The following is a 25,720-nucleotide window of genomic DNA, read 5'->3' on the forward strand; positions in this document are numbered from 1 at the left end:
AGTACATGGAAGATGTTGAACTGAGACTGGTTTTAGAAGTAATAAATTTAAGAATCCTTCTATCATAAAATGTATTATTCCAGTAATGATAAAATAGTTAAAGTTTTAGAAGTTAACTTCCTCTCAGGTTGCAAGGTATGAAGCTCAAACTACAAATCTTTTAACTAGAAGAATATAACATCTTTTTTCTTGCTGTGGAATTTTCTCAAAAATACTGTCTCTCTCCCTTTCTCTCTCTCTCCTCTCTCTCTCTCTCTCTCTCTCTCTCTCTCACACACACACACACACACACACACACACACACCAATTAAAAAAATAGCTTAACAGATTGATGTGAAGGTGCTTAAGGGTAGACTGAGCTGATAGGTGAGTGGAAGAAAATGCTTGAGTGAGAGAAAATGAATAGTTAGGAGAGAATTCAGTGACCTGTGATTCTATGAGAATTAAGTGATTGGGTAAGTTAAGGAGAAGAGCTAGATACAGGCAAATTACACTGTAATGCAAATATTTATTTTCAGCTTACATTTGGCAGAACACAGTCCAAATTCCAAGGATCATTAATGAATTATATGAAATACTACCTTAGAGAAATATATTCCAGAAATTGACACTTATAGATTCTGGTTTGGTTGTATGTAGCTCCCAAATGTTTAAGGGCATGCATCAATTCTGAAGTTTATAAAAGGAAAGCACTCAAAGCTATCATAAAAGTTGATTTTGCCTAAAAAAAACAAAGCTCCTTTTGAGATCAAGATTATATACAAAAAGAGTTTCAAGTACATGATTATGTGTTGGAGAGAAAAAACTTCAAAATGATAAAATGACTATAAAAAACAGTAAGTACAGTGCACTGCACACATCAAGTTGTAAACTAGACAGAAAAATGGCTAATGTCCACAGGCTATTTACTAACTGACCAAAGTCTCAGAACCGACAGCGATTAAATTTTGGCTTGACTGAATAATTTGGTCACCTATCATGAATGAACTCTTGTTGGCCAAAGATTATTATTCAACATTCAACTTTTTATACATCCTATCCTAGAAAAGACCTTTTGCTTTTATCATGAGATTCTTCAGTTTCAGGCATTTCCTAAGTGAGAATAATAGCACCAGAGTAATGTCACAACCTCTGTAACATTAGGGAAAATGGACCACACTTACCCTCTATCCTGAACTATTTTACATACCAAGGACTACAATGATAACCATATAGTCCTATTTAACAATAAATTAAACAATTCCTATAAAACTTTAATAGTCTATGAAAAGTTTATGAATCAAATTAATGTTCCAGACATCAAGTAAATTTATTTTAAGGTCTTTTAAGATAATCCCCTTGAAAGAAAAACTAGGTTCATTCCACTTTAACATGCCCATAGACTTAGTCTAGTGTTTGTACATAAAAAGTACACAATAGGTATTGATGAACTGATGGTGTTAATTTAAGACAAGTGATCAGGATCAAGAAGTTTTGAAAAACAAATATAGCAATTAAAAGAAATCAATTATTCAAGAATGATACGCACAGTATAAGTCCATTTATAGAAAATTTTAAATTCCCACAACAATACTACAAGTTTTCAGAGTCAAGCATGCAAGGGAGTGGTAAATACTGAGCTTCATGTTGGTGGCTACCTCTAAGAAGGGAGTGAGGGCAAAAGCACCAGGGAGGCATACAAAAGTCCTCAATTCTTCTTATTTGGATCTAAACCGAATGATATAATGTTAATTTTGATAAAACAGTATGATGGGCATGAATGCTCATTATACTGTTCTCTTCTTGTCTGCCTAATTACAAATTTAAAAAAAGAAAAAGATTAATACCAGACCTTTGCAGGAACAATCAGCAGTGTATTGATGTATCAGTAGTATTTATCAGCTAATCATCTATTTTATGAATATCATTCATTTGAAGATCAATGATCTACAGACCAATGATCTATGCATCTTCTTTTATACCTTCAATATATAGTTGTATCACTTTTTATTTAGATTTTTAATAAAACAGATTTCAATTTTTCTCTAATAAGTGAAAATCTGAGGAAACTTCTATTAGAAAAAAATTTCCTTATATTGCCTGATTTAGTCAAAGCTGCTTGAAATGCTAGCCTGTTACCATCAGTTACTGATTGTGTATTAATATGGAGAGCAGAAAAGACCTGGTAGTAAAGTCACAGGAATTCTGTTTATTATTATAGCAAACATTTTCCTGGCATTTGACAGAACTCAGAACCATTTCTTTGAAATGGGTTCATATCTGTGAAACTAAGCCCACCAGTAGGAAGTCTTTCTTTACAGAAATGAACAAAAAGGAAACTAAACCATCAAAAGATATATTTCACATAATAGTAAAATATAAAAATATAAGCAAAAATGACAAAATTTTTTAAAAAATGCTAAGCAATGGATTTAAGAAACTTTGATTCTATTCTTCTGTCTTGTTGCTAATGGTCCTCTTTGTTCTTCCACTGTTACATATGTGAAACAGGAATGATAATAATTAAAGAATGGCTTTGCAAGACTTACTAGGAGGTTAAAAGGAATTATTGAAACAGTGTTCAAATACTTTATAAATACTACTAGCAAAGATATTTATTATATTTTTGTCTTCCTTCAGTGAAGGTGTTCTTTTAAATCAGACTCTGTTTATTAATATCGTTTCGAATTCTCAACTAGAGAGATGTTAGCTTTCTTTCAAAGCGATACTCCCAGTGAATCATAATAGTTCTGATTAAGAAAGATGATACCAGAACTGTGCTACCTGAGGAAAAGAGAAAGAACTGCAGCACAACTGGCAAAGTTCCTAGACTTAGTCCAATCAAGTTATGGATTGTCCAACTGACATAATATTTTGTTACTCCAACTTTCAAGTATCATCCTGAAATCACATTCTATCTTAGTGTGAGTTTTCGTACATAAATATTTAACTTCTGTAAATGTTTGTAGTGCCAGTTATCTTTTTGAATAGATCTTTTTCCTTTAAGAGAGCTGCTCCAGTGAAGAATCATTTCTTACACATCCATGTCCAGACTCAAAAAGAAACGTTTTTCTTTGAAAAGACAGAAATACCCAAGTAATGTTAAAGCTTGCTGTAGCCAGGGATTGCCCACCTATTCCAAGCATGGGATCACTCCCTGGAGATTTCTGATGAATTAAAAATGTTTTCCAGTTACTCATAGCTCATCAGATGTGTTCACCTTTGGTAGTTCACATTCTTCACTGGTGTGACAACTCTGAAGGATGTCCTTGTAGTGGTTCTTCAGATCTTCATACAAAGAAACAGTTTCTTGGGAGTGAGCCAATGGTAACACCTTTTCATTCAGTAACATCTGCACTTGGAATTCTTCCTTAGGAGTCTTAGCATTTTTACAATGGTAAAGCACAAATATTAGGTTTGAGGCATAGGGTACAATGTGACCACTTCGGAACTTCCGATGCATTTGCTCCTTGTAATTGTAAGCTGTTAGGGGCTCCTTGTCTTTGAAGTAGCCCATGAGAGAAAGCAGTGGAAGAAGGGTCTCTGCATGACCAAACTGAAGGATGACTGGAGAGGAAACTGGTTGAGAACTTAAAAGAGAAGTAGAGAAAAAAATACATATAAACATATTTTTACATACAAAGTAATTTAACATGATAGCTTTTAAACATAATAGCTATACTTCGAATTAGCATACAACTTTATCATCTCTTTGTAATCTTTATAACAATAGTCTACATAACAACAATATGGCTGAAATGCTGTGTGGCAGAGAACTGAACTTTTTTTTTTTTCCTTGCAGTACGCGGGCTTCTCACTGTTGCGGCCTCTCCCGTTGCAGAGCACAGGCTCCGGATGCTCAGGCTCAGCAGCCATGGCTCATGGGCCCAGCCGCTCCGTAGCATGTGGGATCTTCCCAGACCGGGGCACGAACCTGCGTCCCCTGCATCGGCAGGCGGACTCTCAAACACTGTGCCACCAGGGAAGCCCTGAACTTTTTATAATAAAAGTTATGTTCCAAAATTTTAGAACACTGTAGTATTGTAAACCCATCTAAAACAGTGAGCATACACATTATTCTTTAAGTTTAAAGAGAGTGTTGAGTCTTTTCTTGTAGATTAAGGAACTTGAAGTTGATATGTATTTCAAAACTGCATTGCCTGTCTGTGAAGGACTGGCCCTTAATAAATATTGATTACTCCTTGGAGCTCATCTGAATAAATTTCAAATGTTATTTTATCTTTGTCTAGGGAATAAGGACAAGCACTATTCAGTAAATTTCTCGGTTAAAACCAAGTCTGAACAGTGAACAGTAATGCATGTTATTCCTCAATGTTTTATAAGACCCAACTTGGGCACAAAATGTGGAAGAGAGCTACAAAAGGGTAGAGACATAACCTATTCTAGCTCATATACTGTGTCTGTGGTTGGGAATGGACTTTATACACTGCTAGAAACACAACAGCTTCCAACACCATGAGCTAGGTCACCTTTATTTTTGTTTTTTCCAAGTTTTCTACGATTTTTTTCTGGTAAAGGCTTCTTTTAAAAGCAGCAGCAAATGACTGTTTAGCCTTCTCTCAACTTTTATAAAAAGAATATGACTATTGTTCTTAAATATAATTCATAAACCTATTCAAACACAGTTAACCATCTGACTTCTTGCCACCACCCCAACACATTAGGTTCACATTTTCTGGGAGGACAGCAGCATTTGCAGCAGTTTTTGAACCTTCCTAATTCCTTACATAAAAACAGATGGAGTTGGGCTTCCCTGGTGGCACAGTGGTTGAGAGTCTGTCTGCCAATGCAGGGGACACAGGTTCGTGCCCCAGTCCGGGAAGATCCCACATGCTGCGGAGCGGCTGGGCCTATGTGCCATGGCCGCTGAGCCTGCGCGTCCAGAGCCTGTGCTCTGCAACGGGAGAGGCCACAACAATGAGAGGCCCGCGTACCGCAAAAAAAAAACAAAAAACAAAACACAGATGGAGCAAATGGACAGCAGATCCCAAACCCAAGGGAAACATTCACAACATAACTATGTGGAAAAGTATTCTCCATGAATCATCAATAGCCTCAAGACCTGCATATTATCAGTATCAGTGTAGAAGGAAGCAGAGGGAAGCATGTAAGAGATCTGAAAACTGGAGAATCCCAAACAGCCATCGGATATTCACTGGAAAGTGCTGTGGGCCAATCTGAGATAGCAGCTGAAATTGGGAAGGGTTTAGGTTACTCTACTGTGTGTGTGTGTGTGTGTGTGTGTGTGTGTGTGTGTGTGTGTGTGTAGAATATGTATGTACTGATACTATATATTATATATGTATGTATATGTATATGTATATAATGACAATAGTAATATAGATTGATTTTTTCTATATGCCATAAACATACAAAATATCATAATTATTTTTGCTTTAGGTAATGTTACCTTTTAGAGCAATTAAAAATAGAATAAAAATTATGGTAGACAGAATTCTAAAATGACCTCCAAGAATTCAGCCCCTTGGTGTATATACCCAGTATAATCCACACCTCTTAAATTGGGAAAGACCTACATATTATCAAGATATCACTTGCATGATTATGTCATATGATACAGCAGAAAATATTTTGTAGATGTAAATAAGTTTCCTAATCATTTGAGTTTGAGTTAATCAAAAGGAAGATTACTCTGGGTGGACCTAGCCTAATCTGGGTAGGTTACTGAAAGGGGATGAAGTTTCTGAGAGATCTTCCTGCTGACCTGAGAGTGGAAACAGCCATGTTGTAAACTACATATGGAGGGACCACATAATGAGAATATGAAATTTGCCTCCAACAGCTAAGAGCAGACCCCTGCTGACGAGCAAAAAAACAGGGACTCAAATGCTTCAACTTCAACTTGGTGAGTGCAAGGGAGGACTACCTCTAGGCCTCTCTTGGGGCTGCAGAAATCTAGCCCTTATGAACTCTCCAAACAACTGCTCCAAAGTTCCACTGAAGGACAGAGGCCACACTAAGGAGAAACTGCTGGGAGTGGGGTCAAGACTGAGCAGGAGAGGGACCACAGAGATAAAGGAAAAAGGAAGCCCAGATAAAAGTGGGGGGAGAGGAGCAGAGCCAGGAAGCAAGCTACCATATTCCTGAACAGCGCGCGCGCACACACACACACACACACACACACACACACACACACCCCCCCCCCCCCCAGAAAAGGGAGCTCTGTAAGGTTAAACGAGCAACCTGATACAGACTTCTTCTAAATGTTGAGGAAAACTAAATTTACATTATAACAAGCAACAGAAAAATAAATAAGAGAATAAGGAGCAGAAAAACATCCCTACAGAAAATAAACTATACTAGAAAAGTATACTCAAAAAATACAGAGAAACATACTATTTCTCAATTATCCATTATTTTGAGATTAATATTCTCTAAAAGGTGTGAGATTTAAAAACCATTCATCAGCAGGTGACTGTAAGCCTCTTTTCTTAACTGGTATACTTTAATTAGGTCATCTAAAGTACCTAAAACCTTTATTTATTTCCAAGCAGTATCTCCTTAAGTCCAAAGTTCTAAAGCAGTACCATTCAAACCACAGTTATATTTAGTTTGACTGCATAAATATTTTTACATCTTATAATATTTGTCAGTATTTTAAAAGTGGGAGATTTCAAATTCTTAAAAATCCAGATTTGTGGCTCCTCTTAAAAACCTGAAAGATCTGGCAACATGAACTCCTAACAAGGCAATCATCAGCTGAACAGGAATAAATACGGTTTACCCTCCAGAGATGACATATACCTGTTGCACAGGACATATATCATTTCACGTTGTTTAAGATAGGATGGATTCATTCGTTACTTGCCTCGCCCCTTTATATATTTGACTATAAATAAGCCAAAGCCACTGCCATAATGTAAATATAATGGAATTTAATAGTGATAGAAGTTAAAGAAAAACATGTAATATAAAGATATTGGTTTGTATTTTAAATCTTCTAGCCATGAGGCAGTAAGTGCAAAGCCAGGAACAACCCTCAGCTCAATACTCTACTATTGCTCTTTGTAAGGTTTATTAGGACACATCAGAGTTCAGGAAGGAGAGCAGCAATACCCTCCCTGTCTCACTGAAAGGCTTAACTGTCAGCAACTCTCTCCTCTTTTCCCCACTGGGGAACTCCAATAAACTGGGAAGAATATATAAGGCAATATATAATATAAAATATTCTACTTTTAACATGTAATTAACATAAAAATTATTAATAAAACTATTTTATTCTTTTCTACCAAGTCTTTGAAATGCCGTGTGTACTTTACATTTACAGCAATCTGAATTCAGATCAATCCCATTTTCAGATGCTGAATAATTGCATGTGGCTGGTGGCTATTATGTGGGAAAGTGATAGACAGTGGAGTAAACAGCCTTACCCTACCTACCTGGGTTTCAAAAGTCAATCAAATAAAGAGAAAATAGAAAAAAAGATAAAAAACAAATAACAAACACACATATGAAACAAAAAAATGTGTGTTGGGGAAGAGAAGAGACCAACAGGGCTATGTACAAATGATGAGTTCAAAGTCCTATTAACTACATCCAAGCTACAGAATAAATTAAATCTAAGCTGTTACCCAAATTTAAGGTTTAAACCTAGGGTTCCTTAGGTTTATATAAAAAGCAATAAATCCCATTTTCTCTTTTGACTGCCTACTTTCAGTCACATATTAAAATCAGCTATTTTTGAGAAGAAAGTCGAGAAAAATTGTGCTTTAAAAATGCTTATTGGGAGTTTTATGGGAAATCAAATAACTTTATATATTAGATTCATATAGGAAGCCAAATCAACAAAAATAAATGACTGTCTTCTGCCATATGATCCACCTAAATTAAAAAAAATATTTTAGAATTCCAAGCAATTCTCAATAGGAAGGAAAAATGCAATTTAAAAAATAAATGCCATGAGTATCATCTTACTACAGATCAATCTCCATTACAGAAGTATGCAATATACAAAAACAGTATGTTTGAAGGTCTGGTTAAATGCATCAATACAATAATGATAACTAAGGACAAGGAAAACTACATACTAGAGGGTCAAGACTAATGTAGCCTTCCCCAAAACAATCTAAACAACTAAAAACATCAATTTACTTAGAGATCCAAATGTGCTTGCAGAAAATAGTAAGCAACTTACCATTTTTTGTAGGTTATATATTTCTACAATAATGCCAAATATAAAGAAGGAGAAATGAGCACAATTTCACTCATGATTATTTTTTGTCTGCCTTTAACCTTTGTGCCTTAAAGTGTCTTGCACAAATAGCAGATGCTGTTGCTACTTCAGAAAAAGAAGTTGGCTGATGTTGCTTGTATTCATACAAAAAAAGCATTGGACAAAAATGGATGTGCTCAATTTTCTGAAACATAAAGAAGAGACTTTTCAAAGATCCATTCTGCCATTTGTTTAGATGTGACAGATACTAGCATTCTCTGCCAAGTGCCAGGTACCATGATAGTTTCGCTTTTTAGAAGAGGGAGGAAAGATGAGAAAGGGGGAGAAAAAAGGTGGTAAGGTGAAAGAACAAAAATACAAACAAAACATATGCCTGGTTCTTGCAGATGAGAATTTGTCTACGTGTTAGGGGAACCCAGAGAAAGAGTAAAATCACTCTGTCTGAGGAAGAATTGGACGGACTTTGCTGAGGAGGTGGCGTTTGAGCTGGATCATGAATACATTCCTATGAAGTCTTATAATAGAAATGCTGCCCGTTGTGGCTTTAGTAAAGTGTAGTATCTGGTTTACCCTATGATGTAGGTATCATCATCCCATTTTTACAGATGAAAACACTGAGGTTAACTTACTTGCCTAAGTTAACTCTGAACCATCAATTAAACTCACTAGAAAAAATACTATGCATTAAATTCACAGGAATAGATAATATAAAAGATTAACCTAAATCCTTTCAAAAAAATATTAATCGGCCTCAGCCTGATTCTTAAGTTCAATTTTTCAAAATTGTTTTTTTTAAAGAAGGGCACATCTGAAATTATTTAATTTTTTAGCTTGAACTTGAATACAGGAATACTATAAATCGAGTTTCACGAATATAATATACACACAAAAAAATTCACTTGGAAAAAGCTCAATGCCTCTTATATAGGAAAATATTTGCGTAACTGGACTGGAGCAAATAAGTTAGGAATTTAGTAACCCAAGTTTACTTTCAAGCCATTGCTGATTTAAAATCAATCAAATCAAATAAAAAAAACTTAGTACAAATTTAACATCAATTTCAAATCAAATCAGTGGGGGGGGGGGGCTATGAAAACATGGCATTTCAGTATACCAGCTGAGAAAAACCACATTGTTAGTGCTTGGTAACAAGGCCCCTGGCGTACTAATGTGAATTGGGCAATTTAAAAAATACTCTTTCGCAACATGCCCTTTGGTGAGAGCACATGTTAAATCCTACAGAATAAGAAAATGGACTATCTCTTAAACAAGGCATCAATTCTTCTCCAAGAATGTATAAAAGGCAAAGATTACATTCCCCGGGTTTTTAACCTGAAATAAATATGTGACAGAGGATAAACAAAAACAAAAGACAAGAAATCTTGCTTCAGGAACACACTACATGACTAACTGCTTCCTAAAATTTGAGACACCATGTGTCTATTATGAGCTTATGGAGACCATCTTCTCTCAATAACTCTGAGACACTCAGTACAACATACTCTCCACCATGAATTCAGTTTGCTGAGTAATAAAGGGTGTATGCAACTACATTTTTATTGTAGCATGAAGAAAGGGAATATGTCAACAAATGACAGTTCTCAGTTTCAGAGACCCAACATCTAAGCCAAATACTTTTCAACTCCCATTAGTAAGTACTAGCTATCTGGAACACTGTACTGAGGTTGTATCCAGATCCAATGTCATCTACTTCTTATTTCCTAAACACTTTCTTTATATATGAACATCTTCTCCTTGCCAACCAATCTCCCCCTCTTTATCTCTCTCATTTCCCAGACATAACTATTTAAAATCACTTTGCCCATTTCTAAGACACCTGATTACAAAATACAGCAGCAGACAATGCTTCAAGTTTGTATCAGGATGCATGATTTCTTGTTTTTTGACAGCAATATCACCCCTGGTCAAGTGTATTACAAAACAACACATATATATATATATAAAATATATACACATATATATGTAATATATTATATATATATATATATATATATCTCATACAATCACCTGAAACAAACGATCACTTTAAGAACTATGTGTAAATCATTCCTAAATGTATGTATACAAAACTTCATTGAGCGCAGAATAAGAAGACACTTAATTGGTTTGGTTTACATCTTTTTAAAAAATGTCAAGGAATATTATTAAAAATCTGGCTTAGAGAAATTTTATCTCACAGGGAAAGAGCTTATAAAATAGAAAAGAATGCCTTATGATACTTTGTAAAATATGCTATCAACAAGAACATAAAACTGAAACTCTCACATGGCCTAAAAGTTATCTTTAAGCACTTAACATGTTTCATACAATTCTAAAAATCTTTCTTCTTGATTTTTGCATTTCAAAAAAAAATTCAGAGATCACTAAATGTGCAGGTTGGATTTTAAGGGTAAGAAGCAGAATTTAGCGCACTCCTAAATAAGTTAAAAGATCGAAAAAAAGTAATTTTTCCATTAACTCAAAAAGTATTCCCAATAAATAATAGCTCAGAATATAAATCACTTGCCTCAGACATAACTGTTTTTCTTCACTATTTATTTTTCCTAGCTGATTCAACCTGGTAATCCTTACTGATTCAAGTGTTAAAACTAGAATAAATATAATAATCTTCTTCAAGGCTCCCTAAGAAAGCAGAAGTAAAACATCTACCTCATAATTATGAGGTATAAAATTCAAAAGAACTTAGCTAATAATTTTTCAGTCCTTTTAAACTACATACTTTAAATCAAGGGCCTACTTACAGCTAAGAATGCCAGAATGCTTTTCTTCACTAATAAACAGTGACTAAGCAATATGTAAACTGATTTCTACTTTACTGTTTGAAACTCAACTGCCAAAATATCAAATGCTGGGTATAAAAAAAACAAGTAGAAATTTCAGTCTGCAGTCTGTAAGGAGCTTAGAAATTGCAATTCCATCCTAACAGCAAAGAGCTGAACAAACTGAAAAATCAACAATTCTTCTTAGATCCATCAGAGAAGTGAGGTCACAGGTCAAACCGCTGTCCCCCAAATTGGAGAGAGAGACAGGTAGATACAGAGAATAACAATTTACAGGAGCAGAAACCTCCATGGGAACCATGCCAGGGTCGGAAAACCTAAACTGTAATTGACAAATTGCTAGAGGCTCAGTGTGGACAAGTCTAAGTTAAAAACTTCAGGGGACCAGGGCTTCCCTGGTGGTGCAGTGGTTAAGAATCTGCCTGCCAATGCAGGGGGCACAGCTTCAAGCCCTGGTCTGGGAAGATCTCACATGCCGCGAAGCAACTAAGCCGTGAGCCACAGCTATTGAGCCTGTGCTCTAGAGACCGTGAGCCACAACTACTGAGCCCACATGTCACAACTACTGAAGCCCACACGCCTAGAGCCTGTGCTCTGCAACAAGAGAAACCACCGCAATGAGAAGCCCGAGCACCGCAATGAAGAGTAGCCCCTGCTCACCGCAACTAGAGGAAGCCTGCACACAGCAATGAAGACCCAATGCAGCCAAAAATTAATTAATTAATTTAAATAAATAAATAAAAAGTAAAAAATAAAAATTTCAGGTGACTAGGCATAGTGAGGGGAGTGAACTCTGCCAGGTCCTCAGTGAATCCCCTCTTGCTTCTGGCAGGGAAAGGATAAAAGGAACCATTTTGAAATAAACCAGAGCTTTCTGTTCTTCTTAACAAGGCCTGCCCTCAGAAGAAACTATTTCACCAGAGTCTAACCTGCTAGGGGGTTTTATCAGAGCCTAGCCTACCTGGGAGAATAGAAATACTCAACTCTAGCCCCCTCTAACTCTCCTGTGTCATTTATGGAGGAGAAGAAAACTGAGAGGCACTGGTGAAGTTCACTGCTTGGGGCACAGGCTCATCAAAAGCCTGAGACCTAATCATAGGACTATAGAATGCTTCCCTTCCCTCCACACCTTACCACTATATTACTAAAGGCCTATTTACCATAGTTCCTCTTACCCAGTACATCATGTCCACTTTCAACAAAAAAATTACAAGGCATACTGAAAGGCGAAAAACATCATTTAAAGAGACTGAACAAGCATTAGAACCATAGTCAGATACAGCAGGTATGTTGGAATGATCAGGCCAGGAATTTTTTTAAAATATAATTTATCTGTCAAGGGCTTTAATGGAAATAAAAGCAGAAATATGCAAGAACAGATGAATAATTAAAGAGATGAAATTTCTAAGAAAGAATCAAAAATAAATACTAGAGATCAAAAACACAGTATAGAAACAAGGAATATCTTTGTAAACCTGACACAGATGAGGAAAGAATCTCTGGGCTTCAGCATATGACAACAGAGACTTCCAAAGCTGAAAAGCACAGAGAAGGAAGACTGGAAAACACCAGAACAGAATATACAAGAACTGTGGGACAATTACAAAAGGTTTAAATTAACATATATGTAATGAGAATACCAGAAGGAGAAGAAAGAGAGACAGGGACAGATGAAATATTTAAAGCAATAATGAATGAGAATTTACCCAAATTAATGTCAGATGCCAAACCACAGATCTAGGAAGAGAATATTGAATGGACAAATTCCAAAAAAAAAAAAACTATACCTACACATATAATATTCAAACTTCAGAAAATTAAAAATAATGAAAAAAAATTTTGAAAGAAGCCACAGGAAAAAAGCACCTTACCTATAGAGGCACAAAGATAAGAATTACACCTGACTTCTCTTCAGAAGCCATGCAAGCAAGAAGACAGTGGAGTGAAATATTTTTAAGTGTTGAGAGAAAAAAAAAACCCAACCTAGAATTAATGTTGAGGAACTCAGAGCTTTCCTGCTAATATAAGGTACAGGCAAGAACGTTCCCTCTCACTACTGTTTTTCAACATTGTACTGTAAGTCCTGGCTAATGAGAGGAGATAAGAAAATAAAATAAAAGGTATACATATTGAGAAGGAAGAAATAAAACTGTCTTTGTTTGCAAATGACATGATCATCTATCTAGAAAATCCAAAGAATCAACAAAAAAAAAACCTCCTGGAATCAATAAGCACTTATACCAAGATTGCAAGATACAAGGTTAATATACTAAAGTCAACTGCTCTTCTATATACTAACAATAATCAAATTTCCATTTGAAATTAAAAACACATTACCATTTACACTAGCAACCCTAAAAATGAAATACTTAGGTATAAAATAACAAAATACGTACAAGATCTATATGAGGAAAACTACAAAGCTCTTATGAATGAAATCAAAGAATAAATAAATGAAGTGATATTCCATGCTCTCAGATAGGAAGGCTCAATATTGTCAAAATGTCAGTTTTCCCTAACTTGATCTATGGATTCAACACAATTCCAATCAAAATCCCAGCAAGTTGGGCTTCCCTGGTGGCGCAGTGGTTGAGAGTCCGCCTGCCGATGCAGGGGACATGGGTTCGTGCCCCGGTCCGGGAAGATCCCACATGCCGCGGAGCGGCTGGGCCCGTGAGCCATGGCCGCTGAGCCTGTGCGTCCGGAGCCTGTGCTCCGCCAACAGGAAAGGCCACAACAGTGAGAGGCCCGCGTACAAAAAAAAAAAAAAATCCCAGCAAGTTATTTTTGTGGATATATTCTAAAGTTTATACGGAGAGGCAAAAGACACAGAATAGCCAACACTCAATATTGAAGGAGAAGAACAAAGTTGGAGGACTGATACTACTCGACTTCATGACTTACTATAAAGCTACAGTTACGAAGATAGTGTGGTATTAGTGAAATAGACAAATCAATGGAACAGAAGAGAGAGCCCAGAAATAGGCCCCTGTAAATAAAGTCAACTGATCTTTGACAAAGGAACAAAGGCAATACAATGGATCAAAGACAGTCATTTCAATAAATGGTGCTGTAACACTAGAGATCCACATGCAAAAAAAAAAACAAACAAAAAACATCTAGTCACAGACCTAACACCCTTCACAAAAATTAACTCAAAAAAGGATCAGAGGCTTAAATGTAAAACTCGTAGAAGATATAACATCAGAGAAAACCTAGATGACCTTGGGGATGGCAATAACTTTTCAGATACAACACCAAAGGCACAATCCATGAAAGAAATAATTGATAAACTGGACTTCCTTAAAATTAAAAGCGTATGCTCTACTTAAGTCAACGTCAAGAGAATGAGAAGACAAGTCACAGACTGACAGAAAATATTTATAAAAGACACATCTGATAAAAGACTGTTATCTAAAATATACAAAGAGCTCTTTAAGATTCAACAATAAGAAAACAATCCAACTAAAAAATGGACAAAAGATCTGAATAGACACCTCAGAAAAGAAGATATGCGGATGCAAACTAAGCATATGAAAAGGTGCTCATATGTCATTAGGCAATTAAAAATTAAAACAATGAGATACCACTACACACCTATTGGAAAGGCCCAAATCCAGAACACTGACAACACCAAGTGCTGGCAACAGGAACTCTCATTCATTCTTGGTGGGAATGCAAAATGATACAGCCACTGTGGAAGTTTCTTACAAAAAAACCATATTCTTATCATGTGATCCAGCAACTGCAATGCTTAGTATTCATGCAAATGAATTAAAAACGTATGTTCACACAAAAACCTGAACATCGATCTTTATAGCAGCTTTATTCATAATTATCAAAACTTGGAAGCAACCAAGATGTCCTTTAGTAGGTAAATGAGTAAATTAACTGTGGTACATCCAGTCAATGGAATAATATTCAGCACTAAAAAGAAATGCACTATCAGAGCATGAAAAGATACGGAGGGAACATAAATGCATATTACTAAGTAAAAGAAGCTAATCTGAAAAGGCTACATATTGTATGATTCCAACTATATGACATTCTGCAAAAGGCAAAACTATGAAGGTAGTAAAAAGATCAGTGGTTGCCAGGGGTTGGTGAGAAGGGAGGGATAAACAGGCAAAGCACAGAGGATTTTTAGGGCAGTGAAATTATTCCGTACAATACTACAATGGCAGATACGTGTCATTATACATTTGTCCAAACCCAGAAGACGTAAAACACCAACAGTGAACCCTAATGGAAACTATGGACTTTGGTGATAATGATGTGCTAATGTAGGGTCATCAATTACAACAAATGTACCACTGTGGTGTGAGATGTCAATAGTAAGGGAGGTTGGGGGGCACGTGGTAGGGAGTTTATGAGAAAACTCTGTACTTGCTGCTCAATTTTGCTGTAAACCTAAAACTGCTCTAGGAAATAAAGTTTATTAATTAAGCAACAACAAAAAAACTACTACATGGGAATATATGTGACCAAAAAAGCACATTTTTCTTCCAAAGAGTTAAAATAGTCCCTCTTAAATAGCTGCTCATGCTTCTACCTGTTTGCCCTGCTATAAATGACTTACTCACATCTCAGTTTTCTTTGACAAAGTTAAGCAGCACACATGTTACATGTAAAAACATACTGTGTTTCTATTCTAAATTACTTCCAAACACCCAAAAATGGGGACTTGGATACCTTCAATTAGTGGAGGCTAAAGAGTTGTGGAGTTTCTGTGTGTGCACATATAGCAGTGATTTTTAAATGTGGGGTTATTTTTGTAACTCTAAAGATGTCAAAACAAATATACAAAAGTATTTATTTATGGTCCAGCTTTCATCAGAAGCCATTAAAGGTATGTGCCAGGTTTCTGTAAAGTAAATCAGTAATTCTTGTGAAGGTAGTGGGTTCCATCTCAGGAACACAACACTCTTTGCTTTGTCTCATAATGGAGAGTGCATCTTAGAAGTGTTCTAAGTCACCTGCTAGGAACTGATTTACTTCACTTAGTACAGGCACAACTGCTGTTTGAAAGAACCAAATCCCCAGCTTCTCCTTAAATATACCCAAGTTCCGAGGATGGCATGGGAATTTTTCTGGGTTTTATTCCCAAGCTTCTTCAAAGCAAAGTTGGTTTATGATTAAGCCCAAAATACTGACAACAGCCACTAGGTAAGTGTGTGTGCATATGTCTGAATGAGGGAGTACAGAAGTGTGTAAGTGTGTGTGTGTGTGTGTGTGTGTGTCTGTCTGTCTGTCTGTCTGGGGGCTGGGGGGTTAGAAAGACCAGAGAGAACAAGAGAACATAATGTATGGGAGGACAAAAAGGGAAAGAATGTGAAAAAAAATCACTTCTCAGTTTACTCAGTTCCTAATATAAGGCCACTGCACATAGTTTTGCCAGAAAATTGCTGAGCGCATGAAGACTGCTACATTCCATTCTACCTATGGTCCCATGTAAATAGCTTTCTTTGTATCATATGGCCATTCAATAAACAGAGTTGTGAGGTTCAAGATGCCATGACACCCAGAACTAGGTTTTTGCCTTTAACCACTTAACAAATTAAGAAAAATTCAGATATTCTATAATTTGCTTTGAACATTCCTATTTTTCTTAAATCATGCTGTTCCTGTTCTCTATATCTTGGCTGCATACTCTAATCCTTCAACAAACATAGACTTCTATTAGTCACACTTCTCATATTAACTATATCTCTGACTTGTAATGATATTCTTTAGAACTCGTAGCACAACAGTCTCCCAAAAAAAAAGGAATAAAATGCCATGGCATAAACCTTTAACTCTGCCCTCTCCCTCTGATAAAAATGCATTAAAACTGAAATGTCACATTTTCCAAAAACTGACAAAACCACTTTTACAGAGGTTCATTTTAGCTTTAAAAAATTTTAACAACCCTAGAAAATGTAAACTACTAATACAAATATAAGAAAACAAATAACCTATATGAAATATATGTAGAAATACACAGTTGGAATTCTAATATTTTAGGGTTGAGATCTGGTCAAGATTTGCTCATTTTAGAAATAAGGAAAAGACAAGTGAATTACCTAATGTTATCTAGCAAGATAAGAATGCAGTTCTCTAAATTACAGTCCTCTTTTTACTTATGTAAGTTGGTAAGGAGATTTTATCAAATCTTCCATTAAAAAGCAAATTTAATTTGAAGTCTAAAATTATGTTGTTAACTGAGGTTTGATGACTATGCATGTGTTCAAAGTAAGTAAAACACCCCCCAAAAAGCTCAACTAGAAAAACAACTGATAATTGCATGTTTTTCCCTAAATGTACTCAGCTTAGATTTTTCTAAGCTCTTAATTCATGTTTCACACTCAACTAATGTTACACAAAGTGTATTTTTAAACATGATCCAGGAATATCAAATAGAGCTTTAGACAACTCATAAAATTCCCATACTTATGTAAGTGCACAAATAAGCAACATGAACTGCCAGAGATATGAGATGCTTTGGGAAGAAAATTAGGAGGAAAAAAAAATTTTTTTGAAGTCTTCTTTTACATCTGATTGAAGCATCAGCTCCAATGAGGCATATGGAGAAGCATCAGGTTTGACAGTTTAACACAAATATAGAATGAAATGACTCAAGCATAAAATTTTATCTCAAGCAAAAATACATAGAAATAACTTCTGCTTCCAGCCAAGATGGAGTAACAGGGACTGGATTTACCTTCCTGCCTTAAACTACTATATAGCCAAACAAAATACATGAAACAGCAATTTTGAGACGTTCGACAATAGTGAGAATAAGAGCGAGGCAAGGCAAATGAGGTGAATCCCAACAGCTGTCCCATCTTAACTGCCCAGAGCTTCCAGGCTGCAGCACAGGACAGGGGAACCCAAACAGAGCATGGCAGTCTTCCTGAGCAGATGAGACAGAACTGAAAATTTAGGGAGGCCAAGCTGGCTAGAATACACAGGCTAGAGTACCACAGAAGAGAGATCTACAGGGACTCCCCTCAAGTTTTCAGCTAGTACTGATCAGCTCATGTCTGTGAGAAAACTATCCAAACCCAGACAAAAAGTGTTAAAAAGAAGGAGGCGAAAAAAATGCCCAAAGCTAACACAAGGCCAGGAATAGTTTGTGTTCACACAAGCCAGACTAGGAAAACCTCAAAATATACAGGGTGCCAAATAGATGCTCAGGAGGAATTGCCTCAATAGTGGGCCAAAATTAGCCCATAAAAAACATTATTATAAACACAAAAAAGGTAAACCACAGACTAGGAGAATGTATTTGTAAAGCATAAATCTGAGAAAGAATTTGTATCTAGAATATACTTAAAGAACTCTTACAACAACAGTAAAAATGATAAACAACCCAGTTAATAAATGGCAAAAGATTTGAACAGACACTTCACCATAGTAAACATATGGATGGTAAATAAGCACACAAAAAGATGCTCAATATCACTAGTTGTATGGCTGTTAGCATAACTGATACCATCTTGAGCCCTTAGAGTTTCTCCTTCCACTGACCCTGCCCAGAACTGTACTGTGTAGCAGTGAATCACTACTCTGTCATCAAGGGCTTTGTAGTTAATAGATATTGTTTAACAATCATCAGGACCAGGTGGCCTCAATGCTCTGTTCGTCCCCAAACAATAAAAACCTTCACTGACGTATTCCCAGTGCCCAGGAGACTCATTACCCATTCGTGAATCCTGACTTAGGAATGCACATCCTATTTCCAAGTTCCCACCCCCATACCCTAAGTTAACTATAAAACTGTCCCGATGCCCCCTTGGCGGTGCAGAGTACAGTTGTGAATGCTTCCAGATCACTGTCCGCCTGACCCTGATCCCACCATGTGCATAAGTTACCCTATAATAACGGATCCATTGATTACATGGAGCTGCCCAACTTTTGTTTTCGTTTCAAGATGCCTTATCAGTTTGGTGGGCACTTTTCATTCCCTCTGTCCTCCAACACTAGTTTTTAGGGAAATGCAAACTAAAACCACAATGAGGTGCTCCAACACACCCATGAGAATGGCTAAAATTAAAAATACCTACCATATCAAGTGTTGGCCAGGATGTAGAACAACTGTAACTCACACACTGGTGGGGAGAGTTTGGCAGTTTCTCAAAAAGTTAAACATACACCTAAATATGACTCAGCTAGTCCATCTCTAGGTATTAATTACCCGAAAGAAATGAAAGCATATGTTCATACGAAGACCACAAATGTTCACAGCAGCTTTATTTGTAATAGCCTCAAACTGTAAACACCCAAATGTCCATCATAAAGAGAATGGATAAACAAATTGTGTAGTACCCATATAATGGAATACTAAGTAAAATGCTAAATAAAAAGGAATGAATGACTGATACCCACAACATTAATCTTATAACCATTATGCTGAGGGAAAGAAGCCAAACCAAAAAAAATGTGCATATACATACTATATGGTTCCATTATATAAAATTCTAGAAAATACAAGTTAATCTATAGTGACAGAAAGCAGATCAGTGGTCTGCCTGGGAATGGGGGGTGGGAAGTACATTAGAAAGAGTCACAAAGAAATTTCTGTATGCGATGGATAGTTCATTATCTTATTATGGTGATCGTTTCATGGGTGTATAAATATGTAAAAACTCATCAAATTGTATACTTCAAATATGTGTTGTTTATTTCTCATCAGTTATACTTCAATAAAGTTTTAAAAAATCAAAACAAGTATTAATAGTTGGTATGCTGAGGTCTGTGAAAGAAATCTTCAATGACCAACCTCAAAAACTCCTCCTCCCATAAAGCCTTTACCAAACCCCAACAGTTCAAATCAATTCTCCTTCAGTATTTCTTTTTACCTGTTTTAGTGCTGTCATACAGATATCCTCCAAACTAGGATATGAGTTCCTTGAGACAATAATTTAAATGTATTCAACTTCGTATATACCCTCTATTGCCTGCATCATAAGCTGCATTGGAGTAGAAGTAAAACTAAAATCAGGGAAGCACTCACTTAGGAGGCAGTTGCTAAAATCTAACAGAGAGAAGATATTAGCCTGAATTGAGATGGCAGCAGTGGGGATAAAGAAAAGTCAAAGGACTTGATATAAAACTGGAAGAAAAAAAAAAACAACCCCACAATATGGTGAGTAGATGTAGAAGGTGAGGGAGATAGAGTCAAGAATGATGCATAGGTTTGTGGCTTGGATGCCTGGGAGGATAAACAAGGACTGTAGATATTCCTTCGGTACATACTAAGCACCAACTGCATAGCAGGCTTGTTCTAGACACTGAGGACAGAGCAGGGAAATAAAGTTCTAGACATCACAGATCTACAGTCTACTGAGAGTCAAAACATGTCTTTCCAGAAGACCAATGGACACTTGAATCTGAATTCAAAGCATAGCCAGGCTGTGCTGGCTTTTACCATATTTAGCCAGTATCTTTCAACAACTAGCACTATCATGGTACCTAGTTAAACTCTATGGAACACTGACTTCGGAAAGTTAGCAAAAAGACAAGCAAGAATATATTCTGAGAACTTAGAATCTGTATACATTCCTAAGAACTTTAAAAGACAAAGCTCATTGGTTACAATGGGCTAAGTAATCTCTTGGTGCCACTATACTTTTATTTCAATGCTGCCATCTTATGTTAAAATGTGGAACTACACAACTTAAAAAGCCATACTCTTATTCAACTGTGAAATATAAAAACATCAAAGATTTGAGAGTCAATGAAAAGGTAGATAAAGGCTAATGAGAGTTATTTAATGACCATAACATATATTTACAGCAATTACTTCTGGTATCTGAGAGTACCCCTGACAAAATGCAAGATCTCATGAGGTAATTAATACATAGTCCAGAATATAAACCTTACTTTGAAAAAGTAAGGAAGTGACTTACTGAATCCCCCCAGTTAAAAAATAAAAATAAAAATATACTAACAGAGGTAATGGGGAATGGGAAAGTAGAATAAAATCCAGATATATCTCATTTATTCAGTAAATTCAATCTGCTTTTCTCATCACAGCTGCTTAAATAGCAATAGCTGTTTAAATTTGCTTAAATAGTAAAATTACTGGTTTTAACTTTAATCCCATCACTGTAGTGACGGTTTAAGAAGGAAAATAAAGTCAAGATCCTAATAAGAGCCAAGGACTATGCATTTGGAGGACTGGTTATATTTAACCAAAATGTTGACACTTGTCAATTAACATCATTTGCAATCTCCAATTTTTCTGTGAAGTAAAACATGCTATAAAAATTATGTTGAAAAATATTCAGAAACATTGAAGAATATCTTTGATTTAATGTTAATATAAAAAGATAACAAAAAAAAAGAGAACAACCTGTGTACACAGTATCATCTCAAAGTGGGGTGGAGGAGGGATGGAGATAGCAAACAGTAGTCTGGGAACTCTAGAATTAAGTGAAAGACATTTCCTCAGATAATATTAATGACAAAATATTGCTTTTGTATATATGTATACATATACATATATAAACACACTTGGTATAAACTCAATACAAATTCAAAAAAGAACTTTAAAAGTCATGAAGAAAAAAGGTTCATTGTTTTGATAGAACAGATCATAAAAAGTACAAAGATAAAATATTCTGTTAAAACATTATTATTATACCACACTGGTGTGTGATATTAGCAGCGGGAAGTCTGTGTATGTGGGAGAGGGGGTAGTGTGAGGGAACTCTTTTTTTTTTTTTTTTTTTTTTTTGGCGGTACGCGGGCCTCTCACTATTGTGGCCTCTCCCGTTGCGAAGCACAGGCTCCGGACGCGCAGGCTCAGCGGCCATGGCTCACGGGTCCAGCCGCTCCGCGGCCTGTGGGATCCTCCCGGACCGGGGCACGAACCCGTGTCCGCTGCATCGGCAGGCGGACTCTCAACCACTGCGCCACCAGGGAAGCCCGAGGGAACTCTTTAATTGCTACCCATTTTCGTTGTGAACCTAAAACTGCTCTAAAAAAGTCTATTAGCTTTTTGTTTTTTGTAACCTATTATTCTCTCTTTGCTGAGCATATACTGGTTTTCTTGAGAAGTACCCTTAATTTTGGCACTGCTCATAGAATTGGATAGTGTCAATCTGTTTTTTGGAAAGAAATCTGACAGAAGTCTCTAAACTCACTTTCTTCCCTCTACTTATTTAAGATTTCATCTTGATTCGGCTAAATGCATATTTTTTAAAAACCTTAATCAGTCTTTTAGTATAGAGAAAACCAGTCTCTGAAAAGCACCTGCCAGTTTCTTCACAATCAGTGCTAACTCTCCTTCCTCAGTTAGAAAAGGAGGCAGTGGCCAAAATCATTTCCTGACTTACAAGGTCAAACTCTCCTTCCTTTAACTTTTTATACTGTTTTACAAACTTACATGAATAATTATACCATGGCCCATGGCTTTTATATACATTTCTATCTTCTCTCAATTGTAAGAGTCACAAGTGCAATGACTTTGTCTTACTCATCACTATATCCAGCTCCTAAGACACTGCCTGACATGTATCACAGTAGACGTTTAAAATATTGTTGAATGAATCTTCTTTTCAATTCACAAATAAAGGAGTAGTCCTCCAAAAGGAGTAAAAATTCAGGAGTAGTCCTCCAAAACAAGTAAAAATTTTCTCCATCTTGCTGATGAAAAGGGAATTAGTTTAAGAAATGAGCTCAAGACCATGAAAATTTGAAGAGACTAAGTACTACAAAATATCTGTTTCCAATATTTGAATAATCACAGCAGCAGAGGGAGGGGAGGTGTGTGAATGTCCGACAAAGACATTAAGGACATGTTTTGACCAGAGAACTCTCGTATACGATAATAATACCACCTTTGTATACTGCATTATACTAAGTGCTTTAATAGACACTACCTCATTTGATTATCACAACAACCCTGTGAATCAGGAGAGATATTCGCCTTTTCAGAAGTGGGAAATCTGCAGCATCAATAAAGCAGAACCAGGACTCAAACCAAACCCAAGCATCTGCCCACTACATCACATTGCCTCTATATTACTGCATCTCATTCAATAAGCCACCCATGAAAATTAGTCTCATTAGCTTCTAAGTATTTAAAAACACAGTCAGCTATTACCTAACATAATGGAGTACTCAGTTTGTTGCATTTTTTTCCCTCTGTACTTCACTTGTGGGTAAGATAAGCAAATTATAAGAAAATAAACTAAAACTGTTAGGATAAAAACAAAACAAAACTTCCTAGCAGGTAATCTAGATTACTATAAATGGACGAACCTCAGCTTGGAATGCTTCATCTTCAGATCACATCCAGGAACCACTGCATGTCAGGGATTTTATACACATCTACAGTTTTAATATTCTTTAGCAATCCCTGATAGTCAAAATTGCTGACCCCCTAGAAACTGCATTCCTAGGTATATACCGAAGCAAAATAAAAATAAGTCCCCACAAAAATATGAATACAAGTGTTCACAGTAGCATTACTCACGACAACCCAAAAGTGAATATATCTCTAATGTCCATCAACTAATGAACAGATAAACAAAATATGGTATATTCATACAATGAAACATTATTCAGCCATAAAAAAAGAATGAAATACTGATACATGCTACAACATGGATGAACCTTGAAAACACTATGCTAAATCAAAGAAGCCAGTCACAAAGAACCACATATTATACGATTCTATTTATATGAAATGTCCAGAAAAGGCAAATCCAGACGCAGAAAGTAGATTAGTGCTTGCCTAGTGCTGAGAGGGCTGCGGTAAATGAGGAATGACTGCTCATTGGCATGGGTTTTTTTTGTTTTGTTTTGTTTTTAATTTTTTGAAATTGAAGTACTGTAGAGTTGATTTACAATGTTGTGTTAGTTTCAGGTATACAGCAAAGTGATTCAGTCATAATCTTTTTCAGATTCTTTTCCCTTATATGTTATTACAAAATACTGAGTATAGCTCCCTGTGCTATACAGTAGGTTATCTATTTTATGTATAGTAATGTGTATATGTTAATCCCAGACTCCTAACTTATTCCCCACTCCTTTCCCCTTTGGTAACCATAGTTTGTTTTCTATGTCTGTGGGTCTATTTCTGTTTTGTATGTAAGTTCATTTGTCTCATTTTTTTTAAAGATTTCACATATAAGCGATATCATATTTGTCTTTCTCTGTCTGGCTTACTTCACTTAATATGATGATCTCTAGGTCCATCCATGTTGTTGCAAATGGCATTATGTCATTCTTTTTTACAGTTGAGTAATATTCTATTGTGTATATATACCACATCTTTATCCATTCATCTGTCCATGTCAATTAATTGAAGTATAGTTGATTTACAACATTACGTTAGTTTCAGGAGTATAGCATAGTGATTCATTATTTTCATAGATTATACTCCATTAAAAGTTATTACAAAATAATGGCCATAATTCCCTGCGCTGTACAATATATATCTTATTTACTTATCTATTTTATATATAGTAGTTTATATGTCTTTTTTAAAAATTTATTTATTTTGGGCTGCTTTGGGTCTTCATTGCTGTGCGTGGGCTTTCTCTAGTTGCAGTGAGCGGGGGCTACTCTTCTTTGCGGTGCGCGGGCTTCTCATTGCAGTGGCTTCTCTTTTGCGGAGCACAGGCTCTAGGCGCATAGGCTTCAGTAGTTGTGGCACGCGGGCTCAGTAGTTATGGCTCGTGGGCTCTAGAGCGCAGGCTCAGTAGTTGTGGCTCACGGGCTTAGTTGCTCTGCAGCATGTGGGATTTTCCTGGACCAGGGATCGAACCCGCGTCCCCTGCAGTGGCTGGCGGATTCTTAATCACTGTGCACCAGGAAAGTCCAGTAGTTTTTATGTCTTAAGCGCATACCCTTATTGTGCCCTGCCTTACTTCCCTCCCCTCACTGGTAACAACTAGTTTGTTTTCTGTATCTGTGAGACTTTGTTTTGCTATATACATTTGTTTATTTTTTAGACTCTAAATATAAGTGATATCATACAGTATTTGCCCTTCTCTGTCTGACTTATTTCACTAAACATAATACCCTCCAGGTCCATCCATGTTGCAAACGGCAAACTTTCTTTCTTTTTTTATGGCTGAGTAATATTCCATTGTATTTACTCATATACACTGCATCTTCTTTATCCATTTGTATGTTGATGGACACTTGGGTTGCTTTCATATCTTGGCTATTGTAAATACTGCTGCTATGATCATTTTGGGGCATGTATCTTTTTGAATTAGTGTTTTCACTTTTTCCAGATACATACCCAGAAGTGGAATTGCTGGGTCATATGGTTGTTCTATTTTTAGTTTTTTAAGGAACCTCCATACTGTTTTCCATAGTGGTTGCACCAAATTATGCTCCCACCAACAGTGCACAAGAGTTCCCTTTTCTCCACATCCTCACCAATATTTGTTATTTGCAGACTTTTTTTTTTTTTTTGCGCGATACGCGGGCCTCTCACTGTTGTGGCCTCTCCCGTTGCAGAGCACAGGCTCCGGACACGCAGGCTCAGCAGCCATGGCTCACGGGCCCAGCCGCTCCGTGGCATGTGGGATCTTCCCGGACCGGGGCACGAACCCATGTCCCCTTCATCGGCAGGCGGACTCTCAACCACTGCGCCACCAGGGAAGCCCCTATTTGCAGACTTTTTGATGTTAGCCATTCTGACCAGTGTGAGGTGATATCCACTGTTGTTTTGATTTGCATTTCTCTAATAATTAGTGATGCTGAGCATCTTTTCATATGC

General features: G+C 36.4%; 1 protein-coding gene across 9 annotated transcripts in view; it reads right to left on the reverse strand.

Annotated features, from left to right (window-relative positions):
• Positions 1-25,720, reverse strand: part of MINPP1 (multiple inositol-polyphosphate phosphatase 1) — a 167,470-nt gene that overhangs the window by 119,925 nt on the left and 21,825 nt on the right. For 2 of the 9 annotated variants that reach the window (XM_019938049.3, XM_019937985.3), the window contains one exon: positions 489-3,569. The exons of 5 other annotated variants lie outside the window; for them this stretch is intronic. In XM_019938049.3, the coding sequence (XP_019793608.1) occupies positions 3,176-3,569 (394 nt within the window). In that variant the 3' untranslated portion in view covers positions 489-3,175. Of the gene's footprint in view, positions 1-488; positions 3,570-25,720 lie in introns of those variants that run through there. 2 more of the 9 variants (XM_004318881.4, XR_012327002.1) reach the window with 2 other exon arrangements.

This window comes from Tursiops truncatus, chromosome 16, assembly GCF_011762595.2.
Source record: "Tursiops truncatus isolate mTurTru1 chromosome 16, mTurTru1.mat.Y, whole genome shotgun sequence".
Classification (NCBI taxonomy): Eukaryota; Metazoa; Chordata; class Mammalia; order Artiodactyla; family Delphinidae; genus Tursiops; species Tursiops truncatus.